This window comes from Nipponia nippon, unplaced genomic scaffold (assembly GCF_047370975.1).
Source record: "Nipponia nippon isolate SJK-2023a ecotype South Korea unplaced genomic scaffold, ASM4737097v1 scaffold_5, whole genome shotgun sequence".
Classification (NCBI taxonomy): domain Eukaryota; kingdom Metazoa; phylum Chordata; class Aves; order Pelecaniformes; family Threskiornithidae; genus Nipponia; species Nipponia nippon.
In genome coordinates this window covers 26,366,261-26,389,783 of record NW_028262369.1, presented here as the reverse complement: position 1 = coordinate 26,389,783, position 23,523 = coordinate 26,366,261, and the positions used below count along the sequence as shown (strand labels likewise).

General features: G+C 47.1%; 2 protein-coding genes across 4 annotated transcripts; one reads left to right on the top strand and one right to left on the bottom strand.

Moving 5' to 3' along the window:
* Positions 1 to 753: 753 nt before the first annotated feature.
* CYB5RL (cytochrome b5 reductase like) lies at positions 754 to 13,640 on the bottom strand. Of its 3 annotated transcripts, none has more exons than XR_015699067.1 (8): positions 13,506 to 13,640; positions 11,871 to 12,050; positions 10,789 to 10,937; positions 9,496 to 9,583; positions 6,213 to 6,317; positions 4,322 to 4,525; positions 1,926 to 2,648; positions 754 to 1,525 (listed from the first exon to the last, which is right to left on the bottom strand). XR_015699067.1 is itself a non-coding variant. In XM_087733598.1 (7 exons), exons 1-7 carry the CDS (start codon positions 13,524 to 13,526, stop codon positions 2,445 to 2,447), a joined length of 951 nt encoding a protein of 316 aa, XP_087589724.1. In that variant the 5' UTR covers positions 13,527 to 13,640; the 3' UTR covers positions 754 to 2,444. The 3 variants fall into 3 exon arrangements, 1 of the variants encoding a protein (XP_087589724.1); XR_015699068.1 differs by lacking the exon at positions 754 to 1,525 and adding an exon at positions 3,253 to 3,383 and having other exon boundaries at positions 2,525 to 2,648; XM_087733598.1 differs by having other exon boundaries at positions 754 to 2,648.
* MRPL37 (mitochondrial ribosomal protein L37) lies at positions 13,639 to 17,853 on the top strand. The gene is made up of 7 exons (XM_087733597.1): positions 13,639 to 14,051; positions 14,294 to 14,477; positions 15,046 to 15,161; positions 15,673 to 15,858; positions 16,160 to 16,317; positions 16,844 to 17,047; positions 17,630 to 17,853. Exons 1-7 carry the CDS (start codon positions 13,649 to 13,651, stop codon positions 17,705 to 17,707), a joined length of 1,329 nt encoding a protein of 442 aa, XP_087589723.1. The 5' UTR covers positions 13,639 to 13,648; the 3' UTR covers positions 17,708 to 17,853.
* Positions 17,854 to 23,523: the final 5,670 nt, after the last annotated feature.

Sequence of the window (23,523 nt, the reverse complement as noted above, 5' to 3'; positions counted from 1 at the left end):
TCCTGCCCAAGAGCCTTTCCATCCCACATCCCTGCTTTCGCAGGAGCACCATACAAGCCTCTGAAAGGGGCTGTCCCCACAGGGGACGGGTTGGGAAGAGGGGACTCATGTGAGAGCCAGCCTGAGAAATGACAAAAGGCGGGAGGGGGAAGGGAGAGAAGGGCAGAAAATAGAGAACAAAGCGCCCACATGTGGTTTAAAGGCCCCTTCGAGTTCATACTTCCAAGGACATCATCTTCCCCACAGAGAATGTCTCGCAAAGACCCCCGTCCCCTGCGGCGCAGCAAGCCGGGCTGCCGGCTCCGCATGCATCGCCTCCTCCTGCTCTGCCTGCAGCCTGCCTTTGCAGGATTGCAACCCGCAGCATTCACAGCTTGCTCCGTCTCTCACCACCCTCCCTTTTAGCCACGAACAGAACGGCCGGACCAGCTGGGTAAGGTTTAACCATCGTGGCCCATATGTGCTGAAATACCCAGACATATTGGGGTTGTGTTTAAAGGAACAGTCCCAGCTTTCACACAGAAAGTCGTTGCTTTCCCAAAGAGAGCGTGAAGTTTTACCTCAGGCCTTTGCAAAAAGGCTGGGTGGATTTTTAGCAAAATGTCAAAAAGGCAGAATATTTAAAGCAAGAGGTATGTAAGGAAGGTTTTCAGAGTATGTAATATCCGAGGGAAATACTTTCTCCGTGTCCCTAGCTAAGGCCAAAGCAGGGAGAGCGACCGGAGAAAGCAACTCCTTATTTTATCAACCCCACGCTGTGCAGAAGCACCTCTACTATGTCAGTGCCTTACGGCAGCTGAAGCAGGGTTTGGATAGGAGTTGAGAGCTTGCCTTGGACCCACCATGGACAACTTCCCTAGATCTCTCTGCGTTAAAAGCCAGAACCCTATTTTGGGTTACAAGATGCCTTTCTTGTCAGCCCTTGCTTCGATGAAGTTAACGTAAAAACTGCAGCTACACTGGATTAATTTCAGGCATTTGGTAACTGGAGACAAATCTCACTAATGTGAGGGGAACCTATGCTCCCTCCCAACCTGTGAATCAGAGCCATCATTTCAGTGCACACTGCTCATTTTGAGTAACTCTTAAACTACATCTCCTTTGTGTAAGGTGTACTATTTGATCCAGGTAAAAAATGAGACAGGAATGATAATGCAACATCATCTGTCACAGCCTGAGAAACCCCAACACAGGATAAACTGGGAATGAACGGAAAAACACAAAGGCATGCAGAAAGGCTGTATTTCCAGGTGTAGTTAGTTTTTACTAAGAAGGTAAAAGAGTGGACAGCAGGTATCTCAGAGGAAAGGCAGCAGCATCTTGGACTGAAAGAGGAGGAAGGGGCCGGGGTGCCCAGGCTGGGTGCTGTGCCAGGGCAACCACGGGGCTGCCATCCCCTGGGGCAGGCCCTTGCCTCTGGCCCCTGCCCCATGGGGGAGTGCCCCAGCAAAGCTCCATGAAGCTTTCACTCCTCAGGCAGCGTTCTGGTACGCTTAGGGAACCCCCTTGCACACCCGTGAGAGTCCTGTGAGAAAAAGAAACAGCTGTTCATTTGAAAAGAGGTTCAATTTAATGAACCAGGGCTATTATACAACACTTAGGGGACATGGAAAGCAAACAACCATCCTCCCTGACAGATAGCAGCTACATCCTGGATGCTTTCTCACACAGAGTTTTAGGACATGCTCTTTCTCTCCCCAGGCAGCATTTCAAGGGTTAAGGATCAAGGTAGGCAATGCAGGCTGTGCTAGGGCAGGAGGGCAGCCTGCCTAAGTCCTCAGTGGGCATCATGTATAATTCCATCCCCATGTATAGCCTTCTCCGCACATGGTGGGAAAGGCTCTTTTCAGAGGAGATCTGTACCTTCTTCTCTATATTAGTGTATAATGGGGCAACTGAGGCACAGAGAGGTTGAAGTGACTTGCCTGGCATCCCCCAGTAAGATAACGACACAACTGAAATGAACCCCATGGACTCCAGAGTGCCGGGCCAGTGCTCTGCTGTTCCCTTGGCCACGCTGTCTTCTCCTCAAGGATTAAATCTCTCCTCTGGACATCTGACAGGGCACAATACCACTGCAGCCTAACATGGAATGCAAAGCAAGTCACCGGTCTTCGTATTACAGCAGAGCTGTGTACTTGGATGGTTTTTAGTACCCTTAGGAGATCTCTCTCTTAAAACTGCATGTGAAGACTTCCATTAACATTACCATGCTGTTCCCTGAGGTGTGGGTGATCACAGCAGCCACTTTGGAATGGCACCTGATCCTTAAAACACTTTCAAGAGCGAGAATCATACCGGAAGCAAATATTTGATCCAAAGGCCTATGAAAGTCTATGCACAAGGAACTCAGTCTATGGAGATGACTGAATTCGAGCACTGTCTGCAGAGAAACAAGGATGTCCAAGGCTCAGCCTAAGATTCCTTAGGTCAGGAATATCCTGCTAAAAGACAAAATAGGAATTTTCTTCAACTCCTGAGGCTTTTAAGTATCTACTCATATCTTCATTGAATGCAGAAGAGCCACAGATTAATACAAATGGCTTTCTTCGACAGGAATTTACTATCGTCTTCATCAAGTCTTCATTGAGACGACCGGTGTATGTGTTTTCCTGATAGCTCCACGGAAGTTTTTCCAGTGATGTTTCCTGAAAAGACAAAAGATTTGCAGTATGCCATGTTAAAAAGGACAATTGATTGCTTACAGCCAAATCTCCCTCTTCCCCTCAGTGTACTGCACAGGATGTTTGTCACCCTTGTGACTCCATCTGAGCAGAAGTGACCCATCCAGAGAGCTACGTTCCTCTTCCAAGCCCAGATCAAATCTTTCCCTGTCACGAGACCTAGCCACTCACTCAAGAGTGGACTGAACAAAACTAGAGTGTAACTATTGCCAAGAAACACTGCAGAACCTTCTCCTTTGAGAACCACTTCTCACCATGCCTTTTCTATTCCCAAGTCCTAAATCCCAAGTCTGTTTCTCTCCATTGCCTCTTCCATTCCCAAGTCTCTTTCAGTCCCATCTCCCTCAACCAAAACTGAAAGAAGCCACCCCTGCTCCAAACACAGCTCCGATCCCATGAGAAATGTTAGATCCCATGGCATTAGATCCAGCAGGGACTCCCCTAGTGCTATTAATTAGAAGCAGAAGGTGCTCAGATGTGTGACAGGCAGCAGAGTGAACTACTGAGACAGACAGATATATAATCCTAAAAGGGAGGATGCACAAGTCAGTGCTGGACTACAACAAACCTGCTAACAGAAGAGAAGGAAGGGAGAGATGTACACGCAGGGCAGACAGTGTTGACAGGGGTCAGGTGGGTTTCTTGCCCTTCACTGACTGAATTTCAAGACCTCCTTCATGCTCTTGAGACAGCACTGTCCTGAAAAGGGTATTTAAGCTATGTCACCAGAGACTATTACCAGTTACGCTCCTATAAAGTAGTTGGGGGGGGGGGTGCCTAAATCACAAGTACTTTTCTCTATACCCAATCTCAACTTGCTGAGGTCATATTTGGAACATAATGTATGAGGCAGATCCACCAGGAGAGATACAAAAAATCATTCATCTGAGAAACTAAAAATGCAATGGGATTCATTCCCTTAGCATAAATAATTCTTTCTATATCCTCCCTGCAATGAATCCTCATTTCTGAGGGAAATAATTTTCAACTACCAAATCTGTGCAGAACACAGGCAACTTTGGGACCAAATGGAAATGAAAAAGACTGCTCAAAATGTAAGACCACTGAGAGGTATGCTCTCATCCCATGGATTTGGCAGAAAAAGTAATTTTACAGAGGGGGAAACAACTTTAAGAAGTTTAAAAATGGGTCAGCTGGGAAAAATAATTGCTGGGAAGTTGGTGCTAACATACTAGAAGAAGAGAGCTCTAGCCATGAGCAATGAATAGAAGATAAGGACAGATTAAGGCACTGGTATTAGGAAAGAAGAAATAGTTTATTTGCTGTGAGTCTCCCAGAGTCAAGTTTTCTTTGCACAAATGTTTAGGTGCAACAACAACCATCTGAAGTGGGGGAGAATAATCAACAGTAACTATGAATCAGTGGGTCCATCCCAACAGAACAGCCACCAAGGAGGTAAAGAGGAACAAGCAGCGACAGTTGCTTCCCTGAAATTCTCCAGACTGGTAGCAGTGTGAGAACATGTAGCAGATTTAAGAACAGCAGCTACTGGATCACAAAATACCCTCGATGACCGGGAAAGAATTAACACCATGCTGACGGAAAAACAGAGGAGGCAGAGGCTCATCCAGCACCCAGAACCCTCACACAAACATGCTTCATATCCATTTATTCACCTGGCTTAGGACGTAGAGTATTCTGATGTTCCAGTATCGAGCCAGATCCTGGAGAAGAGGTTTCAAATAAATGTTGTCAAACGTACGGAAGCAGCCAACAAGAGTTACAAAGGTTTCATCCTCTTCATCATCTGTTATGGACTGGAGGATGGGAAGCATTGGTGTGAGGCCGGTACCAGACGCCAGCATGAGGAGTTCTCCATGCTGACAACAAAACAGAATTTTGAATGAGCTGTGGTGACTGGAAATGGAGGTACTCATTGTCAGTTCCTCCTTGCTGCCACACTGGTAAAGGGCCCCTCGAGAGAGAATGTATCAGAAGGTCATGAACTGGCAAATTCAATTCTCAATGTATTTTTCTGCAAAGGATTACAGATAGCACTTTCAGGGTTTATATATCACATCTAACAAAACTGTATTTTACCCAAATATGAACATTTATCCTAACTTTAGCCTTGATTTCAGTTAATTTATATTTCAGTTTCAATTCTGCAGTACATTTGCTGACCCACTGTGTGTTGTCTTCCCACTGGAAAAGATCCCTGTGTTTATCTTGGATGCTGTAAGGCATAATCCTGAATGTTCTCTGGAGGAATTGGTTTCGTCTCCATCCCGATCCACATATCCTCCTGGTGTATTATCTCACTTTTCTCAAAGAGCTACCCACAGCACACGATAGTGCTTCCCACCTGCAAGGGGGGACATTCACTCTACTCGCGATAGGGGTGTTCAGGCAGTGAGGTGCTGCGTGTAGGAGGACAGAAGGTTCCCCGCACTTTCCCCGGCTGCCAGCCAATGCCAGAACTGGGACTTAAGCCCCTATTAAGCCCACAGAGGCTGCTTGCGCTCTGTTTTGACTGGGCAGTTTATTGTGAATGGATCTGATCTGCCTGAATCCGAGTCCTATTCTCCTGGCAGCAAATAGAGATAAAAGAAAATTTTACTATGAAACTAATATTCGGGACCTATGTTATAATTCCTAAATAACAGACAGTTCTTCTAGAGCAAGTTGTTTTAAAGATTGCTCAGGTCCTTTGCAAACTGCATGTACACAGATCACCCAGACAGTCCCTGAACGCAGCCACTTCTAGGCATGACTGCCATGTTCTGTCCCAAATGATTATCTGGAAGCTTTTAAGAAGAGAACAGTAGCCTAAACCAGCAGGGAGAGTATTTCAGGAAGCAGAACACAATTGTTCTGCATGGAGCTCGGCCACTGGGATTTTACAGCCTTATTTTTGTTGGGGGGGGTGGGGGAAGAAAAAAACCCAAGGCTTTGGGATCTTAAGAAACCAGTGTTTCAATTTTGCTCCTCATTTGAAAGGTCAGAATTAAGTAACCGAATTACTATGCGTGAGAAGCCTTCCCCTGAAACTGGATCTGCCTTTCTTTGCAGCGAGCGTGGTATCAGCAAGTGGGATCAATCAACATTTGCAGAGTGGCTGGGTGACGTGACACCTCACTGGAGCTGCCACAGTTCAGGGAATACCCAAGAGAAAAAGATCAACACCTCCCCTTCACTTGTGCTCAGTCACAAAACAGCAATATGGTTCAAACAAGGCAAAACCCGATCCACACTCATTGCTGGTGCAAAATAAGTTCCCTTTGTTAAACACATCAGGAACTTCTAATGCAAGTGATGTACAGAGAGCCTTGCTAATATTTTCCAGTCTCCCGTCCACCTCCCTCTCCTCTTCCTTCTTAAATATTCTGCGGTTCAGTAAGGTGTACTTTCTCCAATTGACTGCTAACGCTGTAGCACTGTACAGTAACCCAGGAAGTCCCTAAAATAATCATGAAAACAGTAATCAAATTGATGTCTTCCCTTTAGAGTATTAAACAAAGCTAGCTGCCACAAGCTGAAACATCCTATGTCTCTTAGGGAACTAACCTTATTAGGTTGATACGGGAACCCTCCAAACGGCCCACGCCAAAAGACCATGTCTCCTTTTTTCCACGTTTTTATGTATTGTGACATTAGCCCAGTTTCATAGCACTAATAAAAAACATTGCACAAAAGAAAAGAATAATTATACTCTGTTGGAAAGTTTCCCAGCTTAAAGTCAATTATAAAGTTATCTACATTTAAACAAGAATGGGGCAAAAAAACATTTCATGCATTTAAAAAGAAAGATCATTCTATTTGAAAAATAACTCAAAGTTATACCCAAAACAAAGACATTTAAATTAAATCATACTGGATCCATTCCAGCTTGACTATAATGTAAACACAGCCCACTCTTATGCAGTCTGAATTTCCAAAACTGGAAAAAGCTTATCAGAGTTCTTGCTTACAAAGCACACAGAGAAGAGTGTCTTGAATGCAAAGCACAGTCCAAGCCTTCAAGTGTTCTCCAGATCTCAGGGTATGGGGTCTGGAAATGCCCTCTGGGTACTGATAGTTATATAAACACTGCATAGCTCTTGCTTTATTTTAGTCTCTCAGATGCTGTGTTGATACAATTAGTGACCCAAAGTCAGGTTTCTCATTTATAAAACTTTTGTTTTCAGAGGAGATCATCTGCATGCTAAGGGATGCCTTCACATTTCAAAAAAAAAAAAAAAAAAAAAAGTTAATTTGGGCCTCACGGAAGAAAAACATTAGCAAAATCCACCTTACTTTCTACCAGGCACAAACAATATTATCTAGGCTTTCGCCTGCAGGAATGCTAACCTCACTCATGACTGATGAAGAAGGATCACTGCTTGCTAGAAACACAGAAGCAAGGAGAGGCTGGAAAATGAAGGGCTCATCCAAGCAGTCTTGTTGCTATGTGCTATATGTATATGCCCTATACGTATGACCACTTTATGGTTAATGAGAACAAACACGCACAGAACGGCGAGTCTATGGGATCTGGCTGGAGAACCAGGTCTGGTCCAAAGAGCAAGAGCAGATAAGCCCAACAGCTGCAGCAGACAACTGGTTTTGCACAGAGGCGATGCCACTGATAAGCCTGAGCGAGAGCAACACAACCAGAGGTCAAAAGATGGGATGTGACATAAGCCTTCAAAGATTCCAGCCCATATGAAAGAAGCATATTTTGGGGTATTTTCTGTACACGCATTGGACAGAAGCCCAGCTCCACACCCCAGTGCGTTGGCTGGCCACCAAGCTGCACTGCAGGCAAACGAAATTGGTGAACCACAAAGAAGCTAAGAAAAAATGAGTGAGTAAGCCGTGCTTGTGCTTGCAGGCAGTGTTAGCTAATCAAGAACACAGATGCTCCTCCCCTCCTAACAATCTCACTTAAACAAGATACCTGAAGTATTAAGAATTATTAGCACCAGTTGTTACATTCAAAAGGTAAATGCATAACATACACGCATCCAGGCTCTGAGTTACTGTCAGAAACATTTTACCTTCAGAGAGCTCTGGGCAGGTACTAAGCCTCATGCAAAGAGTGCTCAGTGGCATCAAAGGAGCAGTATTTTACACCTGCCTTCTTCAAACATATACGGAAACCCAAGGCAAGAGCAGAAAAGTCAGCCCCACTCACTGCCTATTCCCAATGGACCAGGGTAATGGAAACTAAAACAATCCTTCTTTCACCAAAATTATTTCCAAAAATTGAAGTGAGAAGTGATTGAGTGGGTTTAAAATGAATTTTTCTAAGTAAAACGAAAAAAATAATTATCTCCTGGGGGAAAACTTCTACACCCAGTTTTACATGGAGAGAAACCCTAACATTATAAAATCACTCAAAAAGAGGGTTATGCTCTGTAAATGGCAACTCCCTCACTCTTAACTGTAGTATCACAAATGCAATGCTATAATAACAGGAGACAGAAGGGTTTGAACAGTGCTTGGATTGCATAGTAATAATAATAATATAGTACTTTCCAAAATTGCCTGAATAGTGTGAAATATACCACAATCTACAGAGTGAGTTATAAAAATGGCTGCTTTACACTGGGTGTTACCAACCTCTTTTGTCACTGCCAGAGAATAACTATAGCTCCCTTTGGGATGAAAGGTTCTGTATAAAGGAAAGGTATCATTACAATCATTACTATTATTATTGAAATGCAAAACCTGTGAGTAATAAGCAAGTATACATGAAATTTCACAGTCATCCTGTGAACGTATCCTATTAATGCAACTCAAATGCAACATTTCTCTCCCCTACCACACACCAATTGCCACAAGAATGGTGAAATGACCCTCCCACAGGTGTCCTATAGAAGCTGTACACTTTTCTAAAGAACAGGGTTTGTGTTCGAACGTATAATGCATAACAAACCCCAAAAATGTGAAATCCTGGAAGACAGGCAGAGGACGAGTGGTCATTCTCTGCAAACCACCTGGGATACCCAGCACTCTGAATTTCACACCTATACTGAAGTCTGTGTCTGCCCTAAGGAATCAGTAGTGACATATAAATGCAAGATCAGAAAAATTTTCTTCAATTCGATATTCTCCACAGAAAGTAATCATTTCTGAGGGCCCTGCAGACTTTATTCAGACAAATTTCCAGCCACGTTCTCCTATAAAATCCTTTTGAACTCAACCAGCATTTTGTGGTGGCCTCCAGCAAGGCCAGGACACTCGTCCAAAACAGGGCTCTGCCACCTCATCCACCCCGATAGGGGCAGCCTGCGCCCATGGGCCACCTCTCTGCCCCATGGGCCACAGGGACCCTCTCAGACTGCAGGCAGCTCCAGAGCCCTGCCCACAAACCAGAAACAGCTACCTATTGTCTATCTACATTTTTAACCAAACTGAAAAATTTTTCTGAGGTGTGTTCTTAAAGTAAAATAGAGGGGGGAGGATAAGGGCTGGGCAAAGACTTCCCAAAATCAGTGGTTCAACTGGGCTGACAACTGGGTGCAATTTCAAAGACAGATTGAAAAGGCAAAATTAAATCAGGGAAGTGGAATGGGCACCTCTTTCCATGCTGGCAACCGCGGGGCTCCCGAGAGGCCCTCCCAAGTGCTTAACAGGGCTTATGCTGCACAGCACTTGTTTGTGTGTCACCTTCCTCTGCTTTCAGTTTTGTGGGAAAAACTGCAATTTTTATCAGCAAAGCACAACTGCTTCAAAACAACACAGAAACAGTCCATGAGGGATTTGAGAGAGTCTCACTTGAAGTGCTGACAGAGTGCTTGGTTCCTAAAGAAAACACAGTCCCCAGCACCTTAGACTCTAATCCATATTGTACAGGCTTACTTACTTTCATTAAAACTTCAAAGTAACCTTCTGCATTCCCTGGACTAATCGGAGTATAGGCTCGCTGGACCTCCAAACCATTCACCATTCCTCTGAGAAGAGAAATATAGGAACCCACTGTGAGTTGGGTCATTGACTGGTATTACCAAACTTCTGCAGTTCTCTGGGGAGACAAGGGAGGCAGCAGGTCCTCTTCCCAATGGCCCAGCCCATGCACAGATGCAAAACATTTCCCTACCAGAGGTAAAAATCCAGGGGGAACATAATGGCTAAATGCACCTTTTGTTTTCCCAGTAGTGGCCCCAGCTGTACCACATATTCAACTCAGGGACACATCCCTGGAAGGATGTTTGAGCAGTTTTGTGAGAAGCAGCTGAACATGCAAGACTGGCAAAGGGGAGAGAAAAATGTTTTTGTGGTAGGTTTGCTATATGTTTTGGGCTGGGGTCTACTTTCCTTTCTGTGTTCAGACAGCATCTGGTAATTAAATAATGAAAGCCAGGGCACGGCCTTGACCTGAGGTCTTGTCAATAGACACTGTATTTTCCTGTAAGTCTTCTCTTTCCATAGAATATATCCACCCTGCTCTTTACCACTGACTATGGTAATTGATTGAAGTGACCGAACCTTTTCCTCTACTGCATCATGAGAGATGGCTGAAGGGAGAAGCGTGTACTTTCAGCAGCCAGCCAGCTGTACACATCAGCTGTTAACGTACAAATAACGTCAACAGATACAGATCAATGGCATCATAACATGACTTTTTCTATCTGGCAATGATCACCACAGATGGCCGAGAGAGACACAAACTTTTCCCAAGTGGCTCCTTTCTGGCAAGGAATAAACTATGCAGGAGGGTTGTTTTGTTAGAAATCAGTCAAGAAATTCCTGGACACTAGAGGTAACACCCCAGGTGCTGAGTTACCCCAAGATACACGGGCTCAAATACCAAGCTCTGGGGTAAGCGCAGCTCATTGTCTTCATCCCAACACGCTGGAGTAAATCATCTGTTGTAACATCTATTCTTTGACTCCTTCTTTCTGCAAATGCATTTTCTTAATCACACCTAGTTCTTTCTGAACCACCGACGCAAGGATAATGCTTAAGAAAAATACAGCTTTGGAATGGCTTCTACCATAAAATTAGTAGAGCTAACGAGCTCACAAGTTCTTTCATCTGTGTCATTGTGGAGGTATAGAAATTATGATTTGCCTGGTATGAAGCCTTTGTCTATTGACAAAAACCTACGTATTAGGTTACATAATGCAGACTGTTTAACTAGCACAGAGAACAATACCTTAACACGATATGTTGTCCTAAACTCAATTGCAGACTGCTATTTCCTGGTAATTCAAATTTGTACTGGTAGGTGTCCTCTGTTAGCTGCTCCACTGAGCTTATGTTGAATGCAGTAAATGTATCTGGATTCAGTTCTGAATTACTGCTCTGCAAGAACAACAATAAATAATTACTCGGTTAGATGGTGTCTTTTATTATTTTATTTTTCTTTGGAAGCAAACGTGCGTGCTAATTTAGTGCCGGAGATACTCAGGACTCCAGAAGAACATGGATTAAATGCCGGGACCCAGCACAAATTTCAGCACTCTGCTGATTCATTATCATGTTCTGCGGCACACATTTTGGGATCTTGCATTCCCCCCCCCCCCTTTTTTAAATTACATTTTTACACCTTACAGCAAGGTCATCCTATTATGACTCACTGCAATCATTTTCTCACGTCTGGAAACAAACAGAAATAATACTGCTAAAAGAGCTGAGCGTTGCTTTGGGGGCAACTTTGAAACCTGCTGATGACCACTGTGAATAGGAAATATTGTTAGCAGTTTCAACGCTGACCATTTTTGCTTGACCCAGCATAGTTAATCCTATGCAAAAGGGTACTGACAAGGTTAAAATTATGCTCTGAAGACAACTACTCCACCACACACAATGCAGGTTTCTTCGTCCTCAAAGTATGAGTCTAAAAATCAGGAAAAGATGAAAAAGGTCACGAAAACGGAGCTTCTCCGAGGAAACTGTCAAAGAAAATCATGAATCTTTGTACCTTTCACCCATTCCCAGTTTCCAGAGAGGCTGGCTCTGGCTGGCTGGGGTACCCCAGCAAGGAGAAGCTGCAGACCCAGGGCTGTAATGCGACACCAAGGCGAACTCGACACTTGGAAAATCACATTACAGCAGGGAGAGAGCAGGCAAGGGGGAGGGTGGCTGTGAAGGCAGAGTTTAGGGAATTGCATTTACAGCCTTCTCTTAAGACATCGCTTTAATCTATTGCTGCATCCCTTGCCCATCACCACAACCCCACACGTTAACAAGTACGATCAAAGCACTGGCTCTAGGATGTGATGAAGATAAATTGACCTGCTCCTTCTTTTCCATGAGGAGGCTTTTGTCTTGCTTTGCTTTGGCCCTCTCCCATTGTGCAAGCTCCTTCTCATACACATCATAGATGCAGGGTTTGCAGCCGCTGCCGCAGCACTGGGATGGAGAAGGTTCCTGGGGTTTGAGAGCCAGCCAGTCGTCCTCATTTCCACTCATTGTCTGCAAAACACAAGCCCTGCATCAAAAACAGCATGATGAAGAGCAGCACGTGCTCATCAGCTGAGCATTATTTGGAGGAAGACTGAGAAACCTCTCTCTAGCATCTTGCATGTGTATCTCAGGGGGCTCAGAAAACTGAAAACCTGCGAGCTGATCTGGCACCTGCAACAATCCATTTTTCATTCAAATGCTTGCTGCCTCTGCCTTGTCCGGTGCAGGAATGCCAGACCTTGCAGCCCCCGGCCCAGAGCCACGCACCACGCTCCAGCTCAGGCTCCGCTTCCCAGCCTGGCTGCCCAGCTAAAGCTGCCTCCAGCAGCAGCAAGCACACACTTATTTCTGCTTGTTCCGATGTGGTGATTTCCAACAAAAGAGCAGCCTGGTCACCTGGAGCGGAAACATCTTAAAAATCTGCAGCTCGGTCCATGAAAATGGACAATGAACCCCAACCGCCAAGACATGGCCTGCTGGAGCACTGCTTTAAAATGGTGGGAGGGCAGTGAGCTGAAAGTGGGGTTCAGAGCCAAGAGACCAGAGGCAAACGTGGTAAAGTCACAGGCAAGCAAACGAACACTGCTTATGAGCAGATTTGAGTCTGGCTTTAAATGCAGACATGTAGGAAAGGGCCAGAAGCACATGCAGCATGTTTTTTATTCCTTAGCGCTACCCTTGCTTCAGACAGAGCTGTACTCAAACCAAATGCTCTTCAAGCCAAAATCATGATGCAGATCTCTCAGGGACTCTGCTATTTTCACACAAACGGTTGGCTTAACGCTGTTCCCAATGCATTTGTATCTATATCATTTAAACAAAAGGAAGTCCAGAGGAAATTATAAAGCCACGGGTGACGAGGCTGAGGAAGAGACACTTAGCACTTAGAGCAGCTTCACTTCCAAGGTGAATTAATTAACTAACCTTCATCCCTGCAACACAAATACGTTTATTCTAACGCTATGGGGGGAGAACGGGGAACCAAAAGGCGAGTGGTCCTGCTCTCCACAGCGGCCGATGGCTCCATGCCCCCCGAGCGGGGCTCCCCTGAGGGCTGTCAGGAGGGCGACCGCGACCAGGCCGCGGGTGGAGCCCGGAGCCCCCAGGCTCGGGACTGGCCATTTATCGAACATATATAAAATTATACACGTTTATAGAGGGTCGACCACTTACTGAGCGTGCCCGGGGGCTGGGGCACGCCGCCCCGCAGGCAGAGCAGCCCCGTCTGCGCAGGGCCCCGGCGCCCCCGGGGCACAGGCCCGGGGCACAGGCCCAGGGCCGGCCCCAGGCCCCGCCCCGCGCCCCCTGCCCGCCAAGGGCCGGTCTCCCAACTGCACCCCCCAACGCGAGAGGGGAGGTGCCTTCCCCCGCCCGCCTCCTGACTTACCAACATGGCACCTGCCCTTCACCCGCCGCCCCGCCCCGCAGCCGCCGCCGCCAGGCAATTTGCCGACCCTCCCTTACCGCGGGGCGCCTGTCCTCCATTGGCCGCTCCCGCCGTCAGTCACCCGAAGAGGAAAGGGAGGGGGTGAGCCTGCCTGTTGTGCTCCCGCCGTGCCGCGCGCGCCAAGATGGCGGCGGGCGGGCGTTGAGGCGGCGGCGGGAGGATGGCGGCGGCGGCGGCGACGGGGCCGATGGCGCTGAGGCGGGCGGGGGCGACGGCAGCGGTGCGGGGCCGCGGCTTCCTCACCCGCGGCATCCTCACCCCGGCGGCGCCGCCTCGTCACCGCGGGCCGCTGCCGCGCACGCCCTGGACCACCCGCGGGCCGCCGCCGGAGGAGCTGGCCCGGGCGGTGGAGCGGCGGCCGGTGCGGGAGCAGGTGGAGCTGGACACCATCACGTACGCCGGGCGGCAGCACTACCTGCCCGGCCTGGCCCGGCCGCGCTTCCCGCCCTGGGACCGCGGCTGGCACGACCCCTGGCACTCGCCGGGGCCGCGCTACGAGGACATGCCGCTCTACAAGGAGCGCGGCTGCTACATCTGCCACCGGGGCGTCCGCATGCTGGAAGGTACCGGCCCGGCGGCCCTTCCCCCGGGCCGCCTCGGCCCGGGCCACCCCCTCTGTCCCCCCAGCGCTGCCCCGGGCCGCGCAGCCTGTTCAAGCACTCCCCCTTCACCGCCAGCCAGGGTTCCTCCTCACACGGTGTAGACACAGAGGCGGTGGGGAGCCCGCCCTGCCTCATCGACTAACTGTGCCGCCAGCCCGCCCGGCGGCCTCGGTAATGCCTGGTTTCTTGGGTTTTGTTTCAAGGAGTTCGGCAAGCGCAATGGCTCACCAAGACGAAGCTGGTGGAGGGCTTGCCCCCCTCGGTGCTCAGCATCGTCGACAGCCCGGCTCACCAGCTCGAGGACCACGAGGAGCGGGTAAAGCGTGCCATCTCACACGCGCGGCTCTGGGACACGACAGAAGTTGCTCCCAGGAGAGAACATTATTGGTAAGTCCTCGGTCATGGGGAAGACCTTTCTGCTGCGTGGTTGTGGCTTTAGCGTAAGCCGGTCATCAAGCAGGTAACCCGAGAACCAGAGTTTTTAACACTGCAAAGATAATTCATACATAGATCTGCTGTTGAGAGATTCACTCACTGTGCAAAACTGCTAGACCCTTTGTATCAGGCTGTCAACTTGTAAAACAAACAAAACCAAGAACAAACAAAACAAAAACCCCCCCATTTCTGCATATTGACAATAGTACCAATGTAAACACATACTCTACATTAAAGCTGCTTTCAGGCCAAGGTCTGTGTTTCAACTTGAGTTCTACTTCTAGCTGATGCAGAATGTCAGTTTTTTGAATAACTAATGATAAGCATTACCTCTGCCAACTTGGAACAGGACCGGTGTGTGGGATATTAATCTGAAATCTGCATTAGCTGTTTGGAAATGTTACGCTATTATATGTTTTACATACAGCAACGTTATGGCATTCATGTCCCAGAAGCATCTGCCCACCATTATGATCACTTTTTTTATGTAACTATTTTTTTTTTTTTACTCGTTCTAAAGCCCAGTACTGTTTGAAGACTTGATACATTTATGTCGGTTAATGTCTATGAAGTATCCTTCTCTGGCTAAAAGAATGTTGGCTAGAAACTACAAGATATCAGCTACGTGGGAAAGAGGTTAGTTGCTGCTGTGGTGCTGTATTAATTTCATTAATATGAGAGGGGTGACAAAGCCGCTAGCTTTATGGATGAGGACTTGGAGAAAATGAAACCATTTCTGGAACCAAGTAATTCTTTCAGTTTTAAATAGTTCTGTAAGGATGGGCAGCCTTGGAAGATGGCAGGATACTTGCCCTGAGGAGATTTATTAGAGTGTTAGACAACATCAACAAGATGGCAGGAGATGAAAACCAGTGTCTTAGAACTGATTGTTAATTTTTTTGTGTCCAAAACCTGTACTGTTGTTTCTCTACATATGTTAAGAAAATAGCACCAGCAATTAACGTTGGTATTTTAGAAGAAGAACCTACAGCTGAGGTACTATCTAAGTTTAGTTTGGAGGTGAGGGGGAGAGAATGAGCCTTGCAGAACAATGACTTGCTAGAACGCTGCCGCCCAAAAGGAAATGTATGTCTTTCCCTAATGTTATTTTGGCAATGTTTGAAGGTAGCCTAATTTCCCTTCCCAGAATCCATTCTCCTTCAGGTTCGTGGCCTGAATGGAATACTTATGAACTCTCTGGCCCCAATACCACCAGTAGCCTCCAAGGAGGAGATACTGGCCACTGAAGAACATGTTCTGGACACCTTCTATCCCATTTCTCCTACAATTGATCTTCAGGAAGTGAATGTGTACAGAGAGCTCAATGATACAGGTAAATCTAGCCGTTGATGATAACTTTCTGTCAGACTAAGTGTTTGGGTTAACCTGGAGTCCTTGCCCTTCTGTGAGACAGCTGTGGGTAGGGGGTGGATGGGAATGAGGGGACACAGTAGCTGGGCACAGGGTGTGCACTGCAAGTGCTCCAGACCTGTGGCGAGTATACTGTGGCCAAAGCAGGACTGCAGATAAGAACTTAAATCCCAGCAAATTAAGAGTTCCTGAGGATAGGGTGGAAAACATTGGTTGTGTAGTCTCTTACTGAGCAATTCCTGACATGATTATCTGCCGTTTAGGTTTTAAAGATGGTTATCCATACTCTCATCCTCACACTCTGTTCTTCCTGGAATCGGCCAACATTCGTCCTAACAGGTTCAGACCAGAACAACTTCGTGCTAAAATGCTGATGTTTGCTTTTGGCAACGCGCTGGCAAAGGCTAAGGTGCTGTACGGGGTACGTATTGGAGACTGCTGCTGACTCGCTGGGCCTTTGTTCTTTCTCTAAAGCTGCAGCTAGTGGAAGGGGTCGTGACATTCCCTTGCTGTGGCATGTTACAGTAGCTTTCAAATCTGAGCTTCCCAGTCCAGAGGTCTAACTCCAACGTTCAGGTGTCGTTCTGCTAATCCAGAAAAAGATCTCTCAGCAATGAGCGTGTTTGTGATGTAACATGCAATAGAGTGGTAATGGGTAGGAACCAGGGAGTAGGTTCAAATGTAAAACTCTAACCCATCCCACAGCTCAGTATGTAAATTGATACTTCATTGCTGGCTGAAGGAGGAATTTTAATTAAAATACAAAATCTACATTCAAAACTTGTTTGACTACAGTAATTTTCTGGGCAAGGTAACAATACATTTATTAAAATCTTGGCTTTAAACCAAGTAGAAAATGCAGAATCAGCAAGTACTCACACAATTTCTGTGGTAACTGGCTTTTTAAACATTCTTCACCCCCCCCTGCCCCCCGCCTTCTTTCCTAGAATGATCCCAAGGTTTTGGAGCAGCCAATAGTTGTGCAAAGCGTTGGCACAGATGGCCAGCTCTTCCAGTTCATGGTGTTCCAGTTAAATACAACAGACCTTGTCTCTAGTGATGGCATAAAAAATCTAGTCTGGATTGACTCTGATCAGAATCTGTATGAAAAAGCCCAGTGTACTCCAGAAGTCAAGAAAAGAGTTGTTACGGTAAGCAAAACTTGGGAAATGGTCTTGGAAATCCTACCCTTTCACCTCTGCTGGAGGTTTGGGAGCTGGCGTAGAGCTGCAGTGCAGGTTTTAAACCAGCCGAAGGGACCCGACACAGGCACTGGCCTCGTTCTTATTTAAGCAGGTGTTACTGACAGGGAGTATTTGTAGTGCTGATGTTCTGCATAGCGTGCAAGCTGCATGCCAAGCTTAATATGAACTCCTACATAAAGATATCCCCATCTGTAATCTACCGTCTCATAATATGCTTGTTTAAAATCAATTCGTGCTCTGATGAAGGAAGTGCTTACATGCAACTGTCAGCTTCACTGTAGAGTAAATAGAGCACAGTGCTGTCAGCCCTGGTTACGCTGGGAGGGTGTCTTGGTTTGATGGGCAAAGGGTTTATGCCACTTGAGATGTATACCAGTGGAAGTACCCACACACAAATCCATCTGGGGAGGGAGAGCACAATTTGGAAGCTACCACGTCTGAAGTCTTATTCAAGAGTATTTAAAGCTGTTGTTTGTCTACATTAATCACTTCACTGCAAACTGAGCATCCATGTCTTTTTCTCTGCAGAAGCCCGCTGGAATATATGGCTTTCAGCCAGACACATTCAAGAAGTTTCTGGCACTGTATCTGCATGGAACTGTGTGAAATTCAGCTCAAATGAAAATACTTCACCAACTGTACCTGCTGCTTCTCTTTGCCAGAACCATCACATAATTAAAAAAAGGTGGATTAATTTACGTTCAAAAATAAATTATATTGTTACTGAAAGTAAAATTTTTTTTCTTAACTAAATAGTGCATGAAGAAACTCTTTCATTTTAGGGGCTTACCTCTGGATTCGGGTTAGAGAGTCATCAAATGCATCCTCCTGCACTCTTCCACCGTTGCCTAGAAAGAACATAAGCCAGTCATTATTCCTCTGCGCAGGTTCTGCTCTCGGTGTGCTTTTGCACAGAGCTAGACTCAAACCTATTTTCCGAGGTTGCTTTGAGTGCCTCTGAATGCAGTGTATGTGGAAGAGACTTACAAAGCTTCAAGAGGGGAGCCTGAGACATGAGCCTTTTTCATTCTGCCTGGCTTTCACTTTGTTTTACTCCTGGCTGCTTTGGGATGTGTCGTGCTGCCCTGCGCTTAGTTCCCAAAGCACTTAATCGGTGAGATTGCTTTGTTGGATCTATAGAACCACAGTTCTTTTATCCCCCAATCCTGGATGAAGAGACCTGTCCATTTTGGGAAAGTGGTGTAGAATGTAGCGTGAAACTTTGGTGCCTGGTAGCTGGTATTTGCCGCTAAAAACACAAAGGAAGAATTTCTTCCTGCCACACAGAGTTAACTGAGCAGGAAACGTATTCTTTTTAAGATGGGGGATTAGTGTGGTTTTTGTAAAATGAAGGCTAAATTAGCTCCAGCCAAATGTAGAATGTTTTGCAGTTCTGCGCTGATACCCTCCAGCACATGGGAAGGAGTAGGACAGCCTGCGCTATTTTAAGGTGTGGAAGAGCATATTTCCAAGAAATTAGTCTCACTTCAGTGTCTTGTGTGAGAGACTGGTCTGTGCTTGGTGATCTTCTCTGGCCGTCTGGATGAACACCCCAGTTGTGTGTTGCAGTCTCAATCCATCAGACAGCTCTGCTCTGCAGGTTTCAGAAAACAGACTTTCGCTAGTCAAATTTGAGATCAACAGTTGCACCAGTAAACTGGGATGCATCGGCTGCAAGTTAAATTAACAAATCCCTCAATAGTTAGGAGAAAATGTGTGAAAGAGAAATAATCTAGTAAGCATTGCATTGATTTAATTCAAGTTAATTCTGCCTGTTCCAGGGATGCCTAATTCACCTCATCAATTTAAATCTGCTCAGATCTGTAATTTGCACCCTGTTATTTAGGAATATATTTTAATACACTCGTGCTCTGTGAAGGCTGTTTGGTAGGTGTTTCTTTCTCAGGCTGTTGGCTCTCTGCTATGTCACACGGACCGTGCTGAACAGCTCTAGGCAACAGCCCTTGGACTATTGACATTCCCTCAGCCTTCCAGCTTCGGGTGTTACCTGTCTTAGGGTGGAAACCGTGCAGGGCAGCCAGCCGCTAGGTTAGCGTTCCTGAGCAGAGCGGTTTCACTAAGGCAGCGTGGTAGGAGAGCGGCTGTGGTGGAGAGGGGGTGCGGAGAAATGAAACGCCTCGCATGCTTCCGGTAGATGTGGGAATCTGTGACGATGGTCTACGTGGGAAAGAGCCAAAGCCCCTTTAGATGCTTTTACCTCTCAGCAAAGACATCTCTGTTAGGACAGGCAGTAGAAGAGGAGAAACTAAGTGAAGCTGGAGTCCTGTTGTCTCCCAAGACTGAGCAGAGACAAAGCGTGAGCACAGGGAGAGATGGATGAAGGCAGAGCAAAGGCAATTTTGAAAAACGGCAGAAGCAATAAGACATGGGATAGTCAGCAGGGGAATGAAGGAGGCTTCAGCATGTTACAAGAGGCATCAGGAAGCCACTTGAGATGAGGGGACCATACACAAGCACGCAAGACCGTGTCCCTGGTTTGCTCAGGGCACAGCTGATCTCACCTGTGGTGATGGGGAAAGCAGTGTTCACATGGTGCTGGAAGGAGCAGCTGATCCTCGTGCTGGGTAAGCAACTCTGAGGTCCAGGAGGGGAACTCGAGGGGGGCAGAGCAGGCTCCCAGCTTGGCACGGGGGACAGATGCTGGGGTTGGTTTGTCGTGCAGGTATGAGGTCCGTGAACCAGGCAGCCCCTGCAGAGCAGCCCCCTTAGCACGGACAGCCGTGCACACGTGCGTGGTGTCCCGCTGGTCTTCCCAAGCACACTACACGTGGTTCACCTGCTCGTTCCTCTGGTGTGACCTGCTGGAATTAGCCCAGCTGAGGGAGGTGGGGCCAAGAGCAGGACAATGGGTCACAGAGGCACATCTGGGTTGGCATCAATAAATTATAAAGGCTTGTCAGCAGATGAATGGCATTACCTCAGCATGGACCAAGAACCAGGCATTAACTTTTAATGAACAGCAGCTGGGGGAAGCAGAACATACAAGAACAGGGCAGCTGGAGTCCGAGATGAAGACCTGGCGGTGCCTGACTGCCCGGAGGAGAGCTCTGCAGCCCCCAGCCTGCCGTGGGGATGAGGCATGCTGCACTGTCCTGGCTCCACCACTCCACACTACCTGCCCCTGAGCCGCTCCTGGTGCACAATCCGACTCCATGGGCTGCGCTCGTCATGCCAGCAAGTACACACAGTGCTCAGACCAGAGCCCCTGGTTGTTCAGATCCTCCTCCCGCATTTAATTTAATGAAAACTAGTGTGGAAGACAATTATCCCTAAGGTTGGGCTCAGGAGATGTTTAGAGGAGGGAACTTGGCAGTTTCTCATGGTGGTGTTTAATAAAATTAGCCTGTAACCCAGTAAGAACCAATGGGAAGGGCTTTTCTACAGCCTGTAATAAACACAACAGGCAGCAATGCTGCCCGTTGCTCCAGGCAGCTGAGCGGTGCTTGGCTGGGCAGCATGGGCAGGGATGGCCCCAGGGAGGCAGGAGGTCCTCATTAGCATCAGCTAATTACCCTTGGGGGTCACGTTTCCAAATGATGGACAACACTTACACGCTACTTTCTGCAAAGCACGGAGGGATGTGATTGCCTGGACTGAAAACTGCATCGGGGCATGACTGCAGACTCCGCACAAGGACATCTGTGACGTTAATCCGAAAGCAAACCTGCACAGGTAGCAAAGGGTGCGAACGCACACCACTCCTTGAACTCACCGTTAATTACATGCTCTGCAGGCATGATGATTTTTCTGGGTGGTTCCCAAACCCAGCAGACATCCAACACATCGCCCCCTCGCCCCTCTGCTCCATGAGCATCTGCGACCGCATGGCTCTTGCTGCTGGAATTGCAGCAGTGGCATGGCTGTAGGTGCCAGTGCTGGGTGGGAGCGTCCCCCAGGACTGGCAACGTTCCAGGATGGCTCGCAGCCCCCTGAGCCCACAGCCCACGCTTGAATGTTCCCTCAAGGAGGGAGAGAAGCTTCACAACAGCAGCCAGCCATATCCTGCCTGAACTAGTCAAAGGCAGACAACAAGGCTCAGACGGCAGCTCCCAGGAGCGTTTCAGGCACCCAGCGCTTGCAACCACCCATCTGAAGACCTAAAAAGCCCCAATTATTTCCTCAAGTGCTGCAGCAGCCTCTGATGCAGCCCGTCAGGGAGCCAGGTCAGCCTCACCTGGGTTTCTCCCATCTCCAGCAGCCAGTTCAGAGCCAGGAGCTGAGGTGGATCCTGCAACGGTGCATGCACCCACCCTGCACCACAGCCAGCCCTTGCCTGAGGAGCGGGTTAGCAAACGCCATTGCAAGCCTATATATGTGTATATGTATATTTTTTTGAAGGTGATGCTCGCACCCCTTCCCCTCCCTTGCTTACCTCCCAGCGGTGCAGGACTCCAGCAACAGGCGGTAGAAAGACCCAGCTCCTCTCCCAGTGCATCCCTGATCTGTAACCTGCTGCATGGGATGCCATCCTGCATCGCCACACTGGCATCCCAACTCCTCCGGCCTCTAATGGGGAAACCCTGGGGGACAAGGTGCAAAAAACCACCACCACCACCCTTTTTAGCTCCAGAAAGCCCCCCTCTGCCTGTAGCCAGGCAGGCTGGGGGCAGAGAGGGCGAGGATCCTGCACAGCACATCACATCTCCAGCCCCGTGCAGACAAGAATGATCATTTTCCTAGGCTGAGTTGAATTTTCAAAATGCTTAACAAAAAAACCCCCCTAAGAGCATCATTAAACCAAACCTCTCCCAGCCCCCCTGGGTCCTGCACCCCAACCAAATCCCTGTCCACCATCCCAGCCTCAGCCAGAACCCCCAGCGTCGGCCACCTCTCAGCTCTGCATCACCTCTGCTCCTGCACACCAAAGCCAGGATTTGGTCCTCGATAAATAAAAGGTCGAAAAAAATCCATCCACCCCCCCCAGGTCTGGCAGCAAACACCAGGAACAAACCGCAGAGCACCGAAATCAAATGTTTATGTTCATATTTATTACAGCATGGGGAGGGGGGAGAAGGGGGGAGAACCATTTCATTCAAAAAAACCATCCCATACCAATGAAGACAATAATTTAGCTATTCATTTTAAAATACATTAAAACCGGTCCTTTCATTTCCTCACATCAGAACAAAAAAAAAAAAAAGGAAAAAAAAAACAAGATGGGAAGTAGAAAAGGAAAAAAGTTGACCCCTCGGGGAGCCCCCGAGTATATTTGCAATGCAACAAATCTGCGTTCGGTTATTTCTCAGCGTTACTTGGAAAATATTAACCTGACTTTAACTATGAGACTGACACCCTCAGACCTCCCCATCCCACCCACCCCTCCCTCCCCAGCAACTTTCTACAGGTAAAGCACAATTAAAATGCCTAGGAAAAAGAAGGCAAACATTTAAAAAAAAAAAATCGTATTACACACTAAAAAAAAGGTTTTGTCATCTCATGTCTTGCAGTCAGAATAATAAAAACAAGCCAAATGTTCCCCAAAAACATTTCAATGAAGGGGTGCGGAAAAAAGACATCCCTTTAATAAAACATTATCAACAAATATCGTACACAAACTACAATGTATAATAATTACTTTTTTTTTTTCCCCTCTCGGTAATTTTCGAACCAGACTACAAGGTAAGAAAAAACACTGAAACAAGATACAATGCTTTCAATAATCCGCACAAAGGTCAAATCCAAGGGAGAGAATATTTTACAGAATATGATATACATGGAGCAGAAATGGGAGCTGGAGAAAAACAAAGACCAAACTACAGGGTAGTGTCATGTACAGAGATCCCAACCCGCCGCCTTGGCTCGTCCCTTCCTCTCCCGCCAGAAGGAATGGCCTTCGATGCTTGCCATTAATTTTTATTTTCTTATTACAGAGTGAGCCTACAGAATAGCAAGGTTACATTTCAACAACAAGAATTCCTTAAAAAATATCTCCATCCAGTTCCAAATCGTAGATAAGTGAAACCCTGACAAGAGCACATCTCTAAAGAAAAGAAACCCCCCCCCCCAAATACCCCCAAAGCAAATAAACCCCCCCCCAAAAACCCCAAAGTTAGCTGGAGATCACAGTTCAAAGTCCCAGGTCAGATTAACCCTTTCTTTCGGTGGATTTAAAAAAAAAAACATTAAAAAAAATCAATTTTTGCAGTGAACCAGCTGAAGGACTCTGGGGAAGGGAGGGACAGAGATTTCTTCTTGTACTCAGAGAGGGGGGGAAAGACTAACACAGTGCATGCCACAGTCACAGAGAGCAAGATCACGATTCATTCGAGGATGTGATCCTAGAAGGGGTCACCTGCGTTAACAATTTTTTAACGAGGTGGTGGAGTCTCTTCCCCAAAGCAGATCTTGTTAACTGGAGGAGGAAGCGTTGTGCTGCAAACGAACCAAAAAAAAAACCCCAA

Bases quoted from the DNA above. Each gene is read 5' to 3' on its own strand.
- CYB5RL (XM_087733598.1), bottom strand. From the start codon at position 13,526: ATGGAGGACAGGCGCCCCGCG. The intron at 12,051-13,505 runs GTAAGGGAGGGT...TGTGTTTTGCAG, and splicing joins TGGAGGACAGGCGCCCCGCG to ACAATGAGTGGAAATGAGGA. The intron at 10,938-11,870 runs GTCAATTTATCT...TTGTTCTTGCAG, and splicing joins TCATGGAAAAGAAGGAGCAG to AGCAGTAATTCAGAACTGAA.
- MRPL37 (XM_087733597.1), top strand. From the start codon at position 13,649: ATGGCGGCGGCGGCGGCGACGGGGCCGATGGCGCTGAGGCGGGCGGGG. The intron at 15,859-16,159 runs GTAAATCTAGCC...TCTGCCGTTTAG, and splicing joins CAGAGAGCTCAATGATACAG to GTTTTAAAGATGGTTATCCA. The intron at 17,048-17,629 runs GTAAGCAAAACT...TTTTCTCTGCAG, and splicing joins TCAAGAAAAGAGTTGTTACG to AAGCCCGCTGGAATATATGG.